This window comes from Odontesthes bonariensis, chromosome 16, assembly GCF_027942865.1.
Source record: "Odontesthes bonariensis isolate fOdoBon6 chromosome 16, fOdoBon6.hap1, whole genome shotgun sequence".
Classification (NCBI taxonomy): domain Eukaryota; kingdom Metazoa; phylum Chordata; class Actinopteri; order Atheriniformes; family Atherinopsidae; genus Odontesthes; species Odontesthes bonariensis.
The window spans coordinates 36,788,728-36,804,076 of NC_134521.1; the positions used below are offsets into that span (position 1 = coordinate 36,788,728).

At 45.4% G+C, this 15,349-nt stretch overlaps 2 protein-coding genes across 3 annotated transcripts; one reads left to right on the plus strand and one right to left on the minus strand.

Moving 5' to 3' along the window:
• Positions 1–350: 350 nt before the first annotated feature.
• Positions 351–2,783, plus strand: LOC142401566 (claudin-4-like). Its single transcript, XM_075487033.1, has one exon. It carries the CDS (start codon positions 734–736, stop codon positions 1,814–1,816), a length of 1,083 nt encoding a protein of 360 aa, XP_075343148.1. The 5' UTR covers positions 351–733; the 3' UTR covers positions 1,817–2,783.
• A 4,168-nt stretch (positions 2,784–6,951) lies between these two features.
• Positions 6,952–15,342, minus strand: mettl27 (methyltransferase like 27). 2 transcript variants are annotated; one of them, XM_075487036.1, is made up of 6 exons: positions 15,312–15,342; positions 14,545–14,675; positions 7,845–7,973; positions 7,621–7,756; positions 7,332–7,424; positions 6,952–7,254 (listed from the first exon to the last, which is right to left on the minus strand). In XM_075487036.1, the coding sequence occupies exons 2-6, from the start codon at positions 14,662–14,664 to the stop codon at positions 7,052–7,054; spliced, it is 681 nt and encodes a 226-aa protein (XP_075343151.1). In that variant the 5' UTR covers positions 14,665–14,675; positions 15,312–15,342; the 3' UTR covers positions 6,952–7,051. The 2 variants fall into 2 exon arrangements, with proteins under 2 accessions (XP_075343151.1, XP_075343150.1); XM_075487035.1 differs by lacking the exon at positions 15,312–15,342 and adding an exon at positions 15,060–15,296.
• Between the last annotated feature and the right edge of the window lie 7 nt (positions 15,343–15,349).

Consider the following 15,349-nt stretch of genomic DNA (forward strand, 5'->3'; position numbering starts at 1 on the left):
ACACAGGTTTCCTCCCAGGATATTGGGTTTCACATCTCTCTCCTCCTGTGGCAGAACAATTATTATCGGAAACTGATAATGAGCACATGCACTCAGTTAATCACATCATATTCAGCATTTCAACAGAAGAACAAAAGAAAAGAAAGAAAAAAGGTGATTTTTATCATATATTTCTCCTTTATTCAGATAAAACAACAGGTGACGATAACAAGGAAGGCAGTAAATGATGTCACTTCTCACTCTCTAGCTGCCACCCTCCTCCCCTTTCTTCTCCCACCTGAGTGGGTGTGGTGCATCCCCACCTGACCAGCAGCACACAGGCAGCCGCTGCGGTGACAGAAAGAAACAACATTCTCAGGTAAAGCAATAACGAGAGAGGAGACGGAAGGAGAGCAGAGTTAGGGACACAGAAGGGGAGGGACAGAGGCAGATGGAAATAAGCTGTAAACAAATGAGACACAGCAGGAGTTTGGTTAAAGGTACAAGAGGCAGGACGAACAGGCGCAGCACTCAGAAAGAGCTGCTCACTCCTGAGACTGATGCATTCAGCATTTTAAACGGAGCAAAAAGGAAGGAATGCACAGAAACTGAGGAAGAACTGAGAGAAGCTTCAGAGTAGAGACTGAGAAGATCGCCCTGGGAGAGCTGCAGTGAAGACTAAAGAAGCTCCACAAAAGTCCAGAGAAGCCCCACCAGGGCGAGGGTCTCCCCATCTTCCTGCTGCATCCTCCTCATGGCATCAATGGGGATGCAGCTGTTGGCCAGCGCCCTGTGCCTGGTGGGCTGGGCAGGGCTCATCATCATCTGCATACTGCCGATGTGGAGAGTCACCGCCTTTGTGGGCAGCACCATCGTGACCTCGCAGACCATCTGGGAGGGCATCTGGATGACCTGTGTGGTTCAGAGTACGGGGCAGATCCAGTGCAAACCGTACGATTCCATGCTCGCACTGACTTCTGACCTGCAGGCCGCCAGGGCGCTAACCGTCCTTGCTATCGCTACGGGCAGCGTGGGCCTCATTCTGGCCTTTGTTGGAGGTAAATGCACTCGTTTCTTGGATGAAGAAGGAGGCGGGACAAAGGGCAAAGTGGCAGTGGCAGCAGGAGCTGTGCTGATAGCCACAGGACTGCTGTGTTTGATCCCCACGTCTTGGACGGCTGGCTCGGTGGTGAGGAAGTTCTACAGCGCCTCCTTAGATGTTCAGCGCAGGGAGCTCGGAGCCTGTCTCTACCTGGGATGGGGGGCGTCCATCTTGCTTGTTCTGGGGGGCGGTTTGTTCATCAGCTCACCGTGCCCACTCAAGGCTCACAACACAGACAAGAGCCCCTCTGTTCGCTACCTGGTGGTCCGCTCCTCCAATGGATCCAGCCGAGGGGTCTCACACCGCAGCGGGGTGCCCTCTGCAGCGTCCCACCCTGTCAGAGTCCTGGCCCCCAGGCCTCAAAGCCCAGAGGGAGCGTCCACCAAGCCTCCGCTGAACACAAGGGGAGTCAGGCCTGAGCCCAGCTTCAGAGAGGAGTCAGAAAGGTCCTGGGCTCCATCAACAAAGTCCCAGATGGACAGACCCCGGTCCACCAGGTCTGAGCACAGCGAGGCTCCATCAACAAAGTCCCAGATGGACAGACCCCGGTCCACCAGGTCTGAGCACAGCGAGGCTCCATCAACAAAGTCCCAGATGGACAGACCCCGGTCCACCAGGTCTGAGCACAGCGAGGCTCCATCAACAAAGTCCCAGCTGAACCAGGCGGAGATGGAGGAGACTTTATCTGACAGGAGTGAAAATCAATCTTCAAATCCAGCAAAAACATACCTGTAACATGGAGTATCCACACGTTTACACGCACAACTCTGGTTAAGATTCAAACTGTTGATAAGACTTACTTTGTGACTGTTTACTAGTGACACATCAGATTGTTTTTTTCTAGAAGTAAAAGTGCTCCAACATGTTTTCAAGAGGGAAAAGGACCGCAAAATGAAGGAGAAGATACAGTTTAACATCTCAGGTGTGCCTAAACTGTTCCTCAACTTAAACTGACCTTAAAGCAAGCAACAGTTAGCAAGTGAAGGATGGCAAACTGGTTTGACAGAAAGTGTGACTGCAGCAAAGGTTTGCATTGTTGGAGGAGGAGCACAGAGTGTTTGCTGAAGATTCAGCATTCAGTTTCAATGAATCATATTTCAGCACATCTTTGGTGTTTCTGATTCTGTTTGGAGTGGTGTGTGACCACCTTAACGTGTTCCTAAACCACCCGAATAAGGAGGAAACTGCCAGTTCGACACAAACAAACAAACAAAAAGAAGGAAATCTTATCTTTAAACTAGTTTTAACAAATCCCAGAACGGTTCAGGCCCAAAATACATCTGTGATATGTTCAGAGAATATAAAGCCAGCAGAGCTCTTAGATCCAAGGACTCAGGTCAGCTGGTCCAGTCCAGAGTCCAGACTAAACATGGAGAAGCAGCATTTAGCTGTTATGCTGCAAACAAGTGGAACAAACTGCCAGTGGAGATTAAACTTTCACCAAATGGAGACATTTTTAAATCCAGGTTAAAAACATTTCTGTTCTCATGTGTCTATGCATGAAATCTGCACGATATCTTTGAATTTATCTGGACTGTTGCTCGTTTTTAATTATTTTAACTATTTTATTTGTTTCTCTTTATATTCTTTTATGTATTTTAATGCTTCTTACACTCCCTGCTGCAATGCTTTTATTTTATGTGAAGCACTTTGAACTGTTTTCTACATGAAATATGTTACAAATAAATTTGATTTGACTTTAGTTGCCAGTGACGTTTGACATTCCTGTTTGGATGAAATACATTAATAAATGTGCACTGTGAGCTCTTTAGCTTTAAAATTAATTTTCAACAATATTAATAACAGTTTAATTCACAATCTTGGGAAAGAGAAATATACCTAGTTTTTAGACTTCGTGTCATCATTTTATCAAACTACCATATTTTTGATCCATCATTTATCTACGGATCACATTTTCTAACGTTGGCAGGTAGATTTTTCCTAACTCTGAGCAGATTTGACGAATATTTGGCAGCACGAGGACTGACACGCTGACAAAGGCCTTAAGCTGATGAAACACTGACATCGTGAGGGTGATAACCAACCGACACAGTTTGGCCTCATCGGCTGAATAACAGAAAGCAGTAATAAGCTGACTGATAGGGAAGTGTCTGCTATCTAACTGTGTCTGATAAGATCTTCCCTGCTTTGAATGTCCCTCAGCGTCATAGCATGAATGATGGTGTTACAGTGCCGCCGTCGCGGTGGCCCCCCCCCCCCCCCCCCTTTCTGTCTTCTCAAACCCCAGCTGGTCGAGGCGGATGGCCACCCTTCCTGGTTCTGGTTCTGATGGCCACCCTTCCTGGTTCTGGTTCTGCCAGAGGTTTCTTCCTGTTAAAAGGAGTCGTTTCTCTCCACAGTCGCCTCAGGCACGCTCAGGCCGGGAGATTGGACCGAAAAACAAAAAGTTTTCAGTGCAATCTGTTGGTTTTCTTAGCTAGGAAATTGTTTTTGAATTGGCTCTATATGAACGAATTGGATTATTTTATGAATTATGATTATTATTAATTAATTGAATTCCAATTGGCTTGAATTGGACTTACTATCTAAGTGCCTTGAGATGACATTTGTTGTATTTGGCGCTATATAAATAAAAATGAATTGAATTGAATTGAATCTATGTTATCAAGTATAAGAGACAATGTGTGAGTCATCAACACAAATCTTTACATGCAGCAAATATAACGTGCTGAGTGGAGCATAAAAGGGCCGACAGGTGAGGGTCACACTTTCTGTGGAACAGAGTTTGATGAGGGGACAAATGTCTTAAACTGGCTCAGAACTGAGCTCATATGTGAGCAGTTTCCCTAAAGATCCGTAGAGAGAGTTACACCTTCATACAACATCATTACAAATGTAGAAGAACTAGAATCTGCTGCTAACAGCAGAACAACTGTGCAGCGCTAAACAAGACAAATGAAACGATGGGACACATCACAGCAGGTGTGGTTCAGTAGTCAGGAAGAGGAGCGACAACAGGATAATGCTAAAGGACAGAGTTAAAAAGCAGCTTTGAGCAGCCATGATACTCAGGCCTTCAGGCCTTCAGTTACAGATAAACACGATTCTGTGGCAGAAATCAACGTATGGGCTCAGAACCACGCTCAGTTAGCACCCTACTATAGTGAGAAAGCAAAGGGGAAAGCCTTTAGGCTGGAGCTCAGATGAACTGAGGTGTGGTGGAAGTCTGATGAAAGCCCATTGGGTGAGAGGCAGGGTAAAAATCAGACCTGAACCATGCCCTGCTAACTCTAAACCCTGCCTGAAAACACATAAAACACCTAAACCACAGCCTTTAAAAACCTTCCTGTTTGTTAACACGCAGAAAAAGTCCCCAGGAGAAGGGCCACAGCCAGATTTATAATGATAAAACCCTGTCATAGTTCAGAGTTTTGATGCAGACTTGATAAAAGTGGAATACTTTTTCATGGTTTTAGCAGGTTTTTCAGCGCCGGTGGTGGTACTTGCATTTATTTATAGTTGTGAAAAATGTAGGTGAACTGTTTAGGAAGAGATGGAGAAAAGGAGGTCAGCAAACATTTTCCATCAGCTTAGGAGGTGGAGCCAGAAGAAGCACAGTATGTGAGTAATATCTGACCTTCCCCGTGTCAGAGAGACATTCACGGTGAATGAATTCTTTATCCTATTATTGCTCAGCCCCTCTCCCATTTTTATCCAGGAACAACTCTGAAGAGCAGCACCCTGGTAGTTTCAGCAGAGAGGCCAACATATGCACATGCAAAGGGCTGAGAGGGCTGAATTAACCCCCCTGCAGAGAGACTGTGCTGCACGGGAAGCAGAGACGAGAGTGTTTCTTCTTCAGACTCTACCAAAGGCCAACCGCCTCTGTGAGCAGACATGTCTGCCGGTTTCCTCCCACAGTCCAACAACAACGTTGATTAATGACTCCTCTGTCCTCCTTCTGAAAACCACCCTTTAGGTTCTTTGTTTCTAACACCGGCCAAAATCACACTTAATTACTTTGGAAGCATATGTGACCTCCAGTTTCTGTAAAAGCATGTGAATATTATCCAAGAAGGTGACGGTCACGGGGTAGAAAGAGCAAATTTAAGCCGACCCTTGACCCTTTCACCCTCACCAAATCATTTAGATCTTTAACCCTAAACAGATGATGTCATAGCTCTGACGCAGTCTTTCACCGTAACTCAGAGGTGACGCAACATGTGTCCCACAGACAAACGTTTAAAGAGCTGGGCGGAGCTGCTCCATCCCAACACCTTTATGACTTTATGATCCTCTGCTTCTCAAACATGCTCTGATGTGGAAATGCTCCTATGATGCGTATTCCCCTCCAGCCGACTGTAGGGGGCCGTACTTTAGAGGATGCCGTTATCAGGCGTGATGTGGAGGATATTCCAAAACCCAAATATATCAATGGCTGAATAATTCACCTAATATGATAATAAAAGCTATTCAAATGAAGTTGAGCAGAATGTGAAATAGATACATTTCTCTGCTTTAATTTGAAACTGCATTCATTTAAGGTTGTTATATGTTATTTAGCCATTTATATATTTTTGGATCCCGCGACCCGACTGATGGATTCAGCGGTATAGATAATGGATGGATGGATGGATATTTTTGTATTTATTTCAGATTATGACAGTTTCACAATGTAAAAGGCTATGAACAAATGATCTGTATAGTTGATTCAAGTGGAGGATTTGCTGCATATTCTAATGAATATTTGACATCTGCATTAGAATAACATGACAGACTGAGACATGTTCACACAGTGATTTACATGGGGGAATGTGGCTTGTTGTGTAAAAGTACTGCAGTTAAAAAGCGTTATATCAGTACAGTTCACACCAGTGGTGTTTCCTCCTTAATCAGAGACCATGTGACACTTTGTCCAGGGAAGCTGGGGATCATTGGGTGTTGGTCTAAAGTGGAAGATCAACACTGATCACTGTGCGTATGGATACCTGCTGCAGGGTCAGGTTGGAGAGGAACCTATCCTGACATGCATGCTGACTTCAGGAAACTTCCCAGAGCTCAGGAACTCACCGTCATCCAGGCTCAGACACTGGAGTGTGTAGGAAACTATGAATATCTCATCCACAATAAGCTAAACTTTAGGGGAACCAGCGTTTACGCTGTCCTCCTTTCATACTGACTGTAAAACGCTGACATGTTGCATCTCTGCTGCATTGACTCTGTTATAGCCTTTAGCCTGGTGTCTGGGTTCAGCACCTATCTGTGAGGTGGGCCAGGGGGCAGGAGCCACAGCTGGACCCAGAATCCCCTCATTCTGAGCAGCTGCAGGCTAGCCGCTCCATCTGAGAGGATGGCTCCGCCCACCACACGGTGGATTTCAGCCTCTCCCATCAGGCCGCAGGTACAAAATGCCTGTTTGCACAACAAAGAGATATAGAGGCAGCTTCGTTTCCTCAGCCATCAAAAGCTTTAATAGTAATTAAATAATCATTCTTAACTGTACAGCCTTCTTAATTCTGATCTGCTTCTGTATCTGCCATGATGGATTTTATTCTGTACTGTGTCTTCTGTCTTCTGATACTGACACCCTTTTGTTTGATCCATGTTTCCATGTTGTGTTCACCGTCTCTGTCGTCCTCCTAAAGGTTGTCGGTGTGTGTGTGTAAGCAGCCGACTCTTAAATATTTGTGCTGGATTGTAAAGTGCATCTTTGTTATCCAAACTTGTTCATTACATTGTTTGTTTGAGTTCTAAATGGCAGAAATGTATAAACTAAGGACACAGTGAACACAGACTGTGTGTCAGGTTCTCAGGCATGTAGTACGAGTCGTTTCAAACCTTTAATACAGACTTTGTGTAAATTCAGCGCGACACATTTGTGCCTCGATGTAAAATCTACAAAAAAGTGTCAGATGTTTGATTGAAACATTTTCTTTATTTTGGAACAGCACTGTTTTCTACATTTGTAGGTGTTGGCTGTGGGATGGCGTCCCGCTGTTTGATGTTGCATCAGAGTTTCTGATAGAGGTACACAGCCCCAGATATGTAGCCGTCCTCCTGCTCGGACACAGCTCTCTCCCAGTCCTTCGCCTCAGCCACGTCCACACAAGCCCAAAGCCCCTCTCTCTCCATCTGCCCCAGCTCGCGGTCCAGCCTGGCTTTGTACTCCACGTTGTCCCGGTTACCTCTTGTTGTCATGCAGACGTAGCCCCCTGGTGGAGAGAAGTAACAGTGCAGCATGGAGTGCTTTCAGGTGTGACTTCCATCTGAACCAGTTCCCCACTCTCACCTGGCTTTGTGGCCGTGCACAGCTGTCTGACCGCACCCACGGGGACCTGACCGACACTCAAGGCTCCCACAATCACAACCACGTCAAACAGACCTGCAGGAGGGGAAGAGAGGCTGAAATCACTGCAGCCCCAAAGGTGGGGCCTCCTGACTACAGACACCAGGATGACATGTTTAACACTCATTATCAGAGGACTGGGGACTGAATAACCACAGCAGGTACTAAAGGAAGCCATGTTTCTGAGCCACAGTGATCAGTGACCTGGGTGGGGTGACATGGATTTAATTACCCCACTGTGAAGGCAGTGGCTCCTCTCCCAGAAGGCACTGCTTCAAGTCCCGGTACAGCCCGCTCTTTCTGGCCACGCCCAGCATCGCCTTACTTCCATCCACACCCACAAAATGTCCAAAGCCATGTTGTTTCATCTGTGCAAGACAGACACATCTGCTCATCAGCCACACTCACAGAACCAACTCTGCACTTTGACTCAGCTCCTCTCTGGCGATGACACACCTGTTTGGCCACCAGCCCTGTACCGCACGCCACGTCCAACACCACCGCTGCTGCTCGTAAGCCGCTGAAATGGGACGAGATGCAGTGTGCAGCCAGGCTTGGTGCACGGTAGTCCAGAACAGCCACGTCCTGCTCACAGTGTAAAGAGAGCGAGGTCAGCGGTTATTTCAGCATATTTGTTCCCACTGAAAACACTTCTGACAGTTTCATATGATGAAAATAAATGTGGTGGAGGTGCCGTAGGAAAGTTATGTCAAGCTTCAACATCGATTAGTGTGACGTTAGATCACTGCCGTTTTTATTTGTCTGTTCAGCTAAGCGCCCTTTGGATTTTATTAGCCTGTATCAGCCAGAGTACGGTGTGGAACATCTGCTGGTTCCTCTGATTGAGTTCCTCTGATTGAGTTCCTCTGATTGAGTTCCTCTGATTGAGTTCCTCTGATTGAGTTCCTCTGATTGGGTTCCTCTGATTGAGTTCCTCTGATTGGGTTCCTCTGATTGGGTTCCTTTGATTGAGTTCCTCTGATTGAGTTCCTCTGATTGAGTTCCTCTGGTTGAGTTCCTCTGGTTGAGTTCCTCTGGTTTAGTTCCTCTGATTGAGTTCCTCTTATTGAGATCCTCTGGTTTAGTTCCTCTGATTGGGTTACTCTGATTGGGTTCCTCTGGTTGAGTTCCTCTGATTGAGTTCCTCTGGTTGAGTTCCTCTGATTGAGTTCCTCTGATTGGGTTCCTTTGATTGAATTCCTCTGATTGAGTTCCTCTGATTGAGTTCCTTTGATTGAGTTCCTCTGGTTGAGTTCCTCTGATTGAGTTCCTCTGATTGAGTTCCTCTTATTGAGTTCCTCTGGTTTAGTTCCTCTGATTGGGTTACGCTGATTGAGTTCCTCTGATTGGGTTCCTCTGATTGAGTTCCTCTGATTGGGTTCCTTTGATTGAGTTCCTCTGATTGAGTTCCTCTGATTGAGTTCCTCTGATTGGGTTCATCTGATTGGGTTCCTCTGATTGGGTTCCTCTGATTGGGTTCCTCTGGTTGAGTTCCTCTCATTGGGTTCCTCTGATTGGGTTCCTCTGATTGAGTTCCTCTGATTGGGTTCCTTTGATTGAATTCCTCTGATTGAGTTCCTCTGATTGAGTTCCTCTGATTGAGTTCCTCTGGTTGAGTTCCTCTGATTGAGTTCCTCTTATTGAGTTCCTCTTATTGAGTTCCTCTGGTTTAGTTCCTCTGATTGGGTTACTCTGATTGGGTTCCTCTGGTTGAGTTCCTCTGATTGGGTTCCTCTGATTGAGTTCCTCTGATTGAGTTCCTCTGATTGAGTTCCTCTGATTGAGTTCCTCTGGTTGGGTTACTCTGATTGGGTTACTCTGATTGAGTTCCTCTGATTGGGTTCCTCTGATTGAGTTCCTCTGATTGAGTTCCTCTGATTGGGTTCCTCTGATTGAGTTCCTTTGATTGAGTTCCTCTGATTGAGTTCCTCTGGTTTAGTTCCTCTGATTGAGTTCCTCTGATTGAGTTCCTCTGATTGAGTTCCTCTGATTGGGTTCCTTTGATTGAATTCCTCTTATTGAGTTCCTCTGGTTTAGTTCCTCTGATTGAGTTCCTCTGATTGAGTTCCTCTGGTTTAGTTCCTCTGATTGGGTTCCTCTGATTGAGTTCCTCTGATTGAGTTCCTCTGGTTTAGTTCCTCTGATTGGGTTCCTCTGATTGAGTTCCTCTGATTGAGTTCCTCTGATTGAGTTCCTCTGATTGGGTTCCTCTGATTGGGTTCCTCTGATTGAGTTCCTCTGATTGGGTTCCTCTGGTTGGGTTCCTCTGGTTGAGTTCCTCTGATTGGGTTCCTCTGATTGGGTTCCTCTGATTGAGTTCCTCTGATTGGGTTCCTCTGGTTGGGTTCCTCTGATTGGGTTCCTCTGGTTGGGTTCCTCTGACTGAGTTCCTCTGATTGGGTTCCTCTGGTTGGGTTCCTCTGGTTGAGTTTCTCTGGTTGAGTTCCTCTGGTTGAGTTTCTCTGGTTGAGTTCCTCTGATTGGGTTCCTCTGGTTGAGTTCCTCTGGTTGAGTTCCTCTGATTGAGTTCCTCTGATTGAGTTCCTCTTATTGGGTTCCTCTGGTTGAGTTCCTCTGATTGAGTTCCTCTGACTGGGTTCCTCTGATTGAGTTCCTCTGATTGAGTTCCTCTGATTGGGTTCCTTTGATTGAGTTCCTCTGATTGGGTTCCTCTGATTGGGTTCCTCTGATTGGGTTCCTCTGATTGGGTTCCTCTGATTGAGTTCCTCTGGTTGAGTTCCTCTGATTGGGTTCCTCTGATTGAGTTCCTCTGATTGAGTTCCTCTGATTGGGTTCCTCTGATTGAGTTCCTCTGATTGAGTTCCTCTGATTGGGTTCCTTTGACTGAATTCCTCTGATTGAATTCCTCTGATTGAGTTCCTTTGATTGAGTTCTCTGATTGAGTTCCTCTGGTTGAGTTCCTCTGGTTGAGTTCCTCTGGTTGGGTTCCTCTGATTGGGTTCCTCTTATTGAGTTCCTCTGATTGAGTTCCTCTGATTGAGTTCCTGTGGTTGAGTTCCTCTGATTGAGTTCCTCTGATTGAGTTCCTCTGATTGAGTTCCTCTGATTGGGTTCCTCTGATTGGGTTGCTTTGATTGAATTCCTCTGATTGAGTTACTCTGATTGAGTTCCTTTGATTGAGTTCCTCTGACTGGGTTCCTCTGATTGAGTTCCTCTGGTTGAGTTTCTCTGGTTGAGTTCCTCTGATTGGGTTCCTTTGATTGGGTTCCTCTGATTGGGTTCCTCTGGTTGAGTTCCTCTGGTTGAGTTCCTCTGGTTGGGTTCCTCTGATTGGGTTCCTCTGATTGAGTTCCTTTGATTGGGTTCCTCTGATTTAGTTCCTCTGATTGAGTTCCTCTGACTGAGTTCCTATGATTGAGTTCCTCTGGTTGAGTTCCTCTGATTGAGTTCCTCTGATTGGGTTCCTCTGATTGAGTTCCTCTGGTTGGGTTCCTCTGGTTGAGTTCCTCTGGTTGGTTCCTCTGGTTGAGTTCCTCTGATTGGGTTCCTCTGGTTGAGTTCCTCTGATTGGGTTCCTCTGATTGAGTTCCTCTGGTTGAGTTCCTTTGATTGAGTTCCTCTGATTGGGTTCCTCTGATTGAGTTCCTCTGATTGAGTTCCTCTGATTGGGTTCCTTTGATTGAGTTCCTCTGATTGAGTTCCTCTGATTGAGTTCCTCTGATTGGGTTCCTTTGATTGAATTCCTCTGATTGAGTTCCTCTGATTGGGTTCCTCTGATTGAGTTCCTCTGATTGAGTTCCTCTGGTTGGGTTCCTCTGGTTGGGTTCCTCTGGTTGAGTTCCTCTGATTGGGTTCCTCTGATTGAGTTCCTCTTATTGAATTCCTCTGATTGAGTTCCTCTGATTGAGTTCCTCTGATTGAGTTCCTGTGGTTGAGTTCCTCTGATTGAGTTCCTATGATTGAATTCCTCTGATTGAGTTCCTCTGATTGAGTTCCTTTGATTGAGTTCCTCTGATTGAGTTCCTCTGATTGAGTTCCTCTGATTGAGTTCCTCTGGTTGAGTTTCTCTGGTTGAGTTCCTCTGGTTGAGTTCCTCTGATTGAGTTCCTCTGGTTGAGTTCCTCTGGTTGAGTTCCTCTGATTGGGTTCCTCTGATTGAGTTCCTCTGATTGAGTTCCTCTGATTGAGTTCCTCTGGTTGAGTTCCTCTGATTGAGTTCCTCTGATTGGGTTCCTCTGATTGAGTTCCTCTGATTGGGTTCCTCTGGTTGAGTTCATCTGGTTGAGTTCCTCTGGTTGAGTTCCTCTGATTGGGTTCCTCTGGTTGGGTTCCTCTGGTTGAGTTCCTCTGGTTGAGTTCCTCTTATTGGGTTCCTCTGATTGAGTTCCTTTGATTGGGTTCCTCTGATTGAGTTCCTCTGATTGAGTTCCTTTGATTGGGTTCCTCTGGTTGAGTTCCTCTGATTGGGTTCCTCTGATTGGGTTCCTCTGATTGAGTTCCTCTGATTGGGTTCCTCTGATTGGGTTCCTCTGACTGAGTTCCTCTGATTGGGTTCCTCTGATTGGGTTCCTCTGGTTGAGTTCCTCTGGTTGAGTTCCTTTGATTGAGTTCCTCTGATTGGGTTCCTCTGATTGGGTTCCTCTGATGGGGTTCCTCTGATTGGGATCCTCTGATTGGGTTCCTTTGATTGAGTTCCTCTGATTGAGTTCCTCTGATTGGGTTCCTTTGATTGAATTCCTCTGATTGAGTTCCTCTGATTGGGTTCCTCTGATTGAGTTCCTCTGATTGAGTTCCTCTGGTTGGGTTCCTCTGGTTGGGTTCCTCTGGTTGAGTTCCTCTGATTGAGTTCCTCTGGTTGAGTTCCTCTGATTGGGTTCCTCTGATTGGGTTACTCTGATTGGGTTACTCTGATTGGGTTACTCTTATTGGGTTACTCTGATTGGGTTCCTTTGATTGAATTCCTCTTATTGAGTTCCTCTGATTGAGTTCCTTTGATTGAGTTCCTCTGATTGAGTTCCTCTGATTGGGTTCCTTTGATTGAGTTCCTCTGATTGAGTTCCTCTGATTAAGTTCCTTTGATTGGGTTCCTCTGATTGGGTTCCTCTGGTTGAGTTCCTCTGATTGGGTTCCTCTGGTTGGGTTCCTCTGACTGAGTTCCTCTGATTGGGTTCCTCTGGTTGAGTTCCTCTTATTGGGTTCCTCTGATTGAGTTCCTTTGATTGGGTTCCTCTGATTGAGTTCCTCTGATTGAGTTCCTTTGATTGGGTTCCTCTGGTTGAGTTCCTCTGATTGAGTTCCTCTGATTGGGTTCCTCTGATTGAGTTCCTCTGATTGAGTTCCTCTGATTGAGTTCCTATGATTGGGTTCCTCTGATTGGGTTCCTCTGGTTGAGTTCCTCTGGTTGAGTTCCTTTGATTGAGTTCCTCTGATTGGGTTCCTCTGATTGGGTTCCTCTGATTGAGTTCCTCTGATTGAGTTCCTCTGATTGGGTTCCTTTGATTGAGTTCCTCTGATTGAGTTCCTCTGGTTGAGTTCCTCTGATTGGGTTCCTTTGATTGAATTCCTCTGATTGAGTTCCTCTGATTGGGTTCCTCTGATTGAGTTCCTCTGATTGAGTTCCTCTGGTTGGTTTCCTCTGGTTGGGTTCCTCTGGTTGAGTTCCTCTGGTTGAGTTCCTCTGATTGGGTTCCTCTGATTGGGTTCCTCTGATTGAGTTCCTCTGATTGGTTTCCTCTGATTGGGTTACTCTGATTGGGTTCCTTTGATTGAATTCCTCTTATTGAGTTCCTCTGATTGAGTTCCTTTGATTGAGTTCCTCTGATTGAGTTCCTCTGATTGAGTTCCTCTGATTGAGTTCCTTTGATTGGGTTCCTCTGATTGGGTTCCTCTGGTTGAGTTCCTCTGATTGGGTTCCTCTGGTTGGGTTCCTCTGACTGAGTTCCTCTGATTGGGTTCCTCTGGTTGGGTTCCTCTGACTGAGTTCCTCTGATTGGGTTCCTCTGGTTGGGTTCCTCTGGTTGGGTTCCTCTGGTTGGGTTCCTCTGATTTGCCACTGGAGGGCAGTGTAATCATGTTCTTGTCTTTGGTTTGATCAATTTCATCAGCTCCTGCAGTTTTGTCTCAGCAGAAAACTATATTTTTACCCTGTTAAAACTCATATAAAGTTCTCTGGTGTGATGATAGAACTGTAAATAAAGCAGCAGTAGTATTACAAACACTTCTCATCTCTTGGATGTGGGTAAAAAAGGAGGTGGAGTCAGTGTAAAATGCATTTCAGTGACCAGATTATTCTGCACTGCTGCATCAGTTTCTATAACAGAAGTGCTCAAAAGTTTTTTTTTAAAAATCTTTTTAATAAACGTGACCTTTATATGGGATCTATCAAAGGGAAACTTTCACCACACACATCTGTTCATGTGTATCGTGGCTCAAACAAAAGGTCGTTTGAGGATCTCAGAAAAGTTGTTGACGAGGCTGAAAAAGAGTCTGAACTCCACCAGTCAGACAGACTGCATATGAACAGAGGAAAATCAGAACTGAGGACGCCCTCTAACCCCCGAAAGGCCTCGCTAACACTGGTTGATGTTAAATGTTCACGAGTCTCCCATCAGGAGAACTCTGAACATCCCAGATGTGCATGGCAGGGGTACACGAAGAAAGCCAAGTCTCTCCCAGAAGAACATTTATGCCCGCCTGCAGAGTCCATCACAGGAACGAGCTGCTGAAAATACATTTTGGGAACAGATGAGACGAAGACAGAACACTTTGGTGGAAACCAGGACACCACTGATGAAGCATTAAATTATACCAACGAACTCGAGAGGAAAAGGTTTGTCCGAGACCCCGAGGCGAGCAGTTCCCATGAGGAAACCCACCAACAACCTCTGAGCAATAACTTTATCTGAGGTGATCAGTATTGGGTAGTTTCACGATAAAAAAGGATCACCTTTAACACTTTAACTCTTTGCTCTCTGCTTAAGGAGCTGTCTAAAATCTTAGGTGGAGATGCTCAGTGATCCAGCTCATGGTCCTCTTCAGCGTTTTAATGAGGTCCAGCTGTCTTTATTCTTAAAGCTCTTAGGACGTGCAGAAATGCAAAGCGCCACAGGTTTCACAAGCTTTTACGCAGTCTCAGTCCTAACCCTAACCCTCTCACTCACACACAACAGAGCCGACAGTTCCAGAGCTTTCTCACCTGATCATAGTTCTCTGCCCAGGAGTCGTAGAAGATGACCTTCTCTCTTGATGTGGTGCTTTTATGAGCTGATAAGATAACTGCCTTCACATTTTCAAATGTGTTACCGACAGCTGACATCGTAGACAAATCTATTTAGGAAAAAGAAGCAAGTTAGTCAAGAAATAGTATGAAAAGATCATATATATATATATATATATTTCCATATTGTAATAAGCTGATCTCCTCTTTCTTTTTACTTGTTGTGCTTCACTTTTAATAATGAATGATCTGTGTACAACTGATTAACCCATAGCCTAAGCTTGCTGCCCGATACTGTACCTGAGCACTCTAAAATGGATATATGGCAAATATGGGAAGCCTTTTCTGTTTGACTTAATACTGCTGATAGTAAAGAGCAATAATATCGCTTTTGGACACTTGGCTTGTATAAATATAAATATAAAGCGACAGCTCCATTTACATTACACTGAGATGAACGCACAGAAGGAGCGGCCATTGTTGCCGTCACTGACCTCGATGCTTGACTTTACTGGCAGTTTCTCTCCTAAAGTCCTGGGCGACCTCAGACAGTCAAACTAAAGACGTGTTGCAGCAGACTGAACCAGGAAGTCAAAGCAAAGGGATTAAAATCCTCCGCTTTTCCCTCAGTACAGACTATAAGGCACAGAGGCGTTTCAGGCCATTTACGCTTCCACACCACCGAAAAAGCTTTTGATCGATGACCTGACTTAGAATTTAAAGCCTTTGTGAACATTTTTTTTTACCGTTAGTGGCCAGAGAAATAATTCCTGCAGCGCTCAGA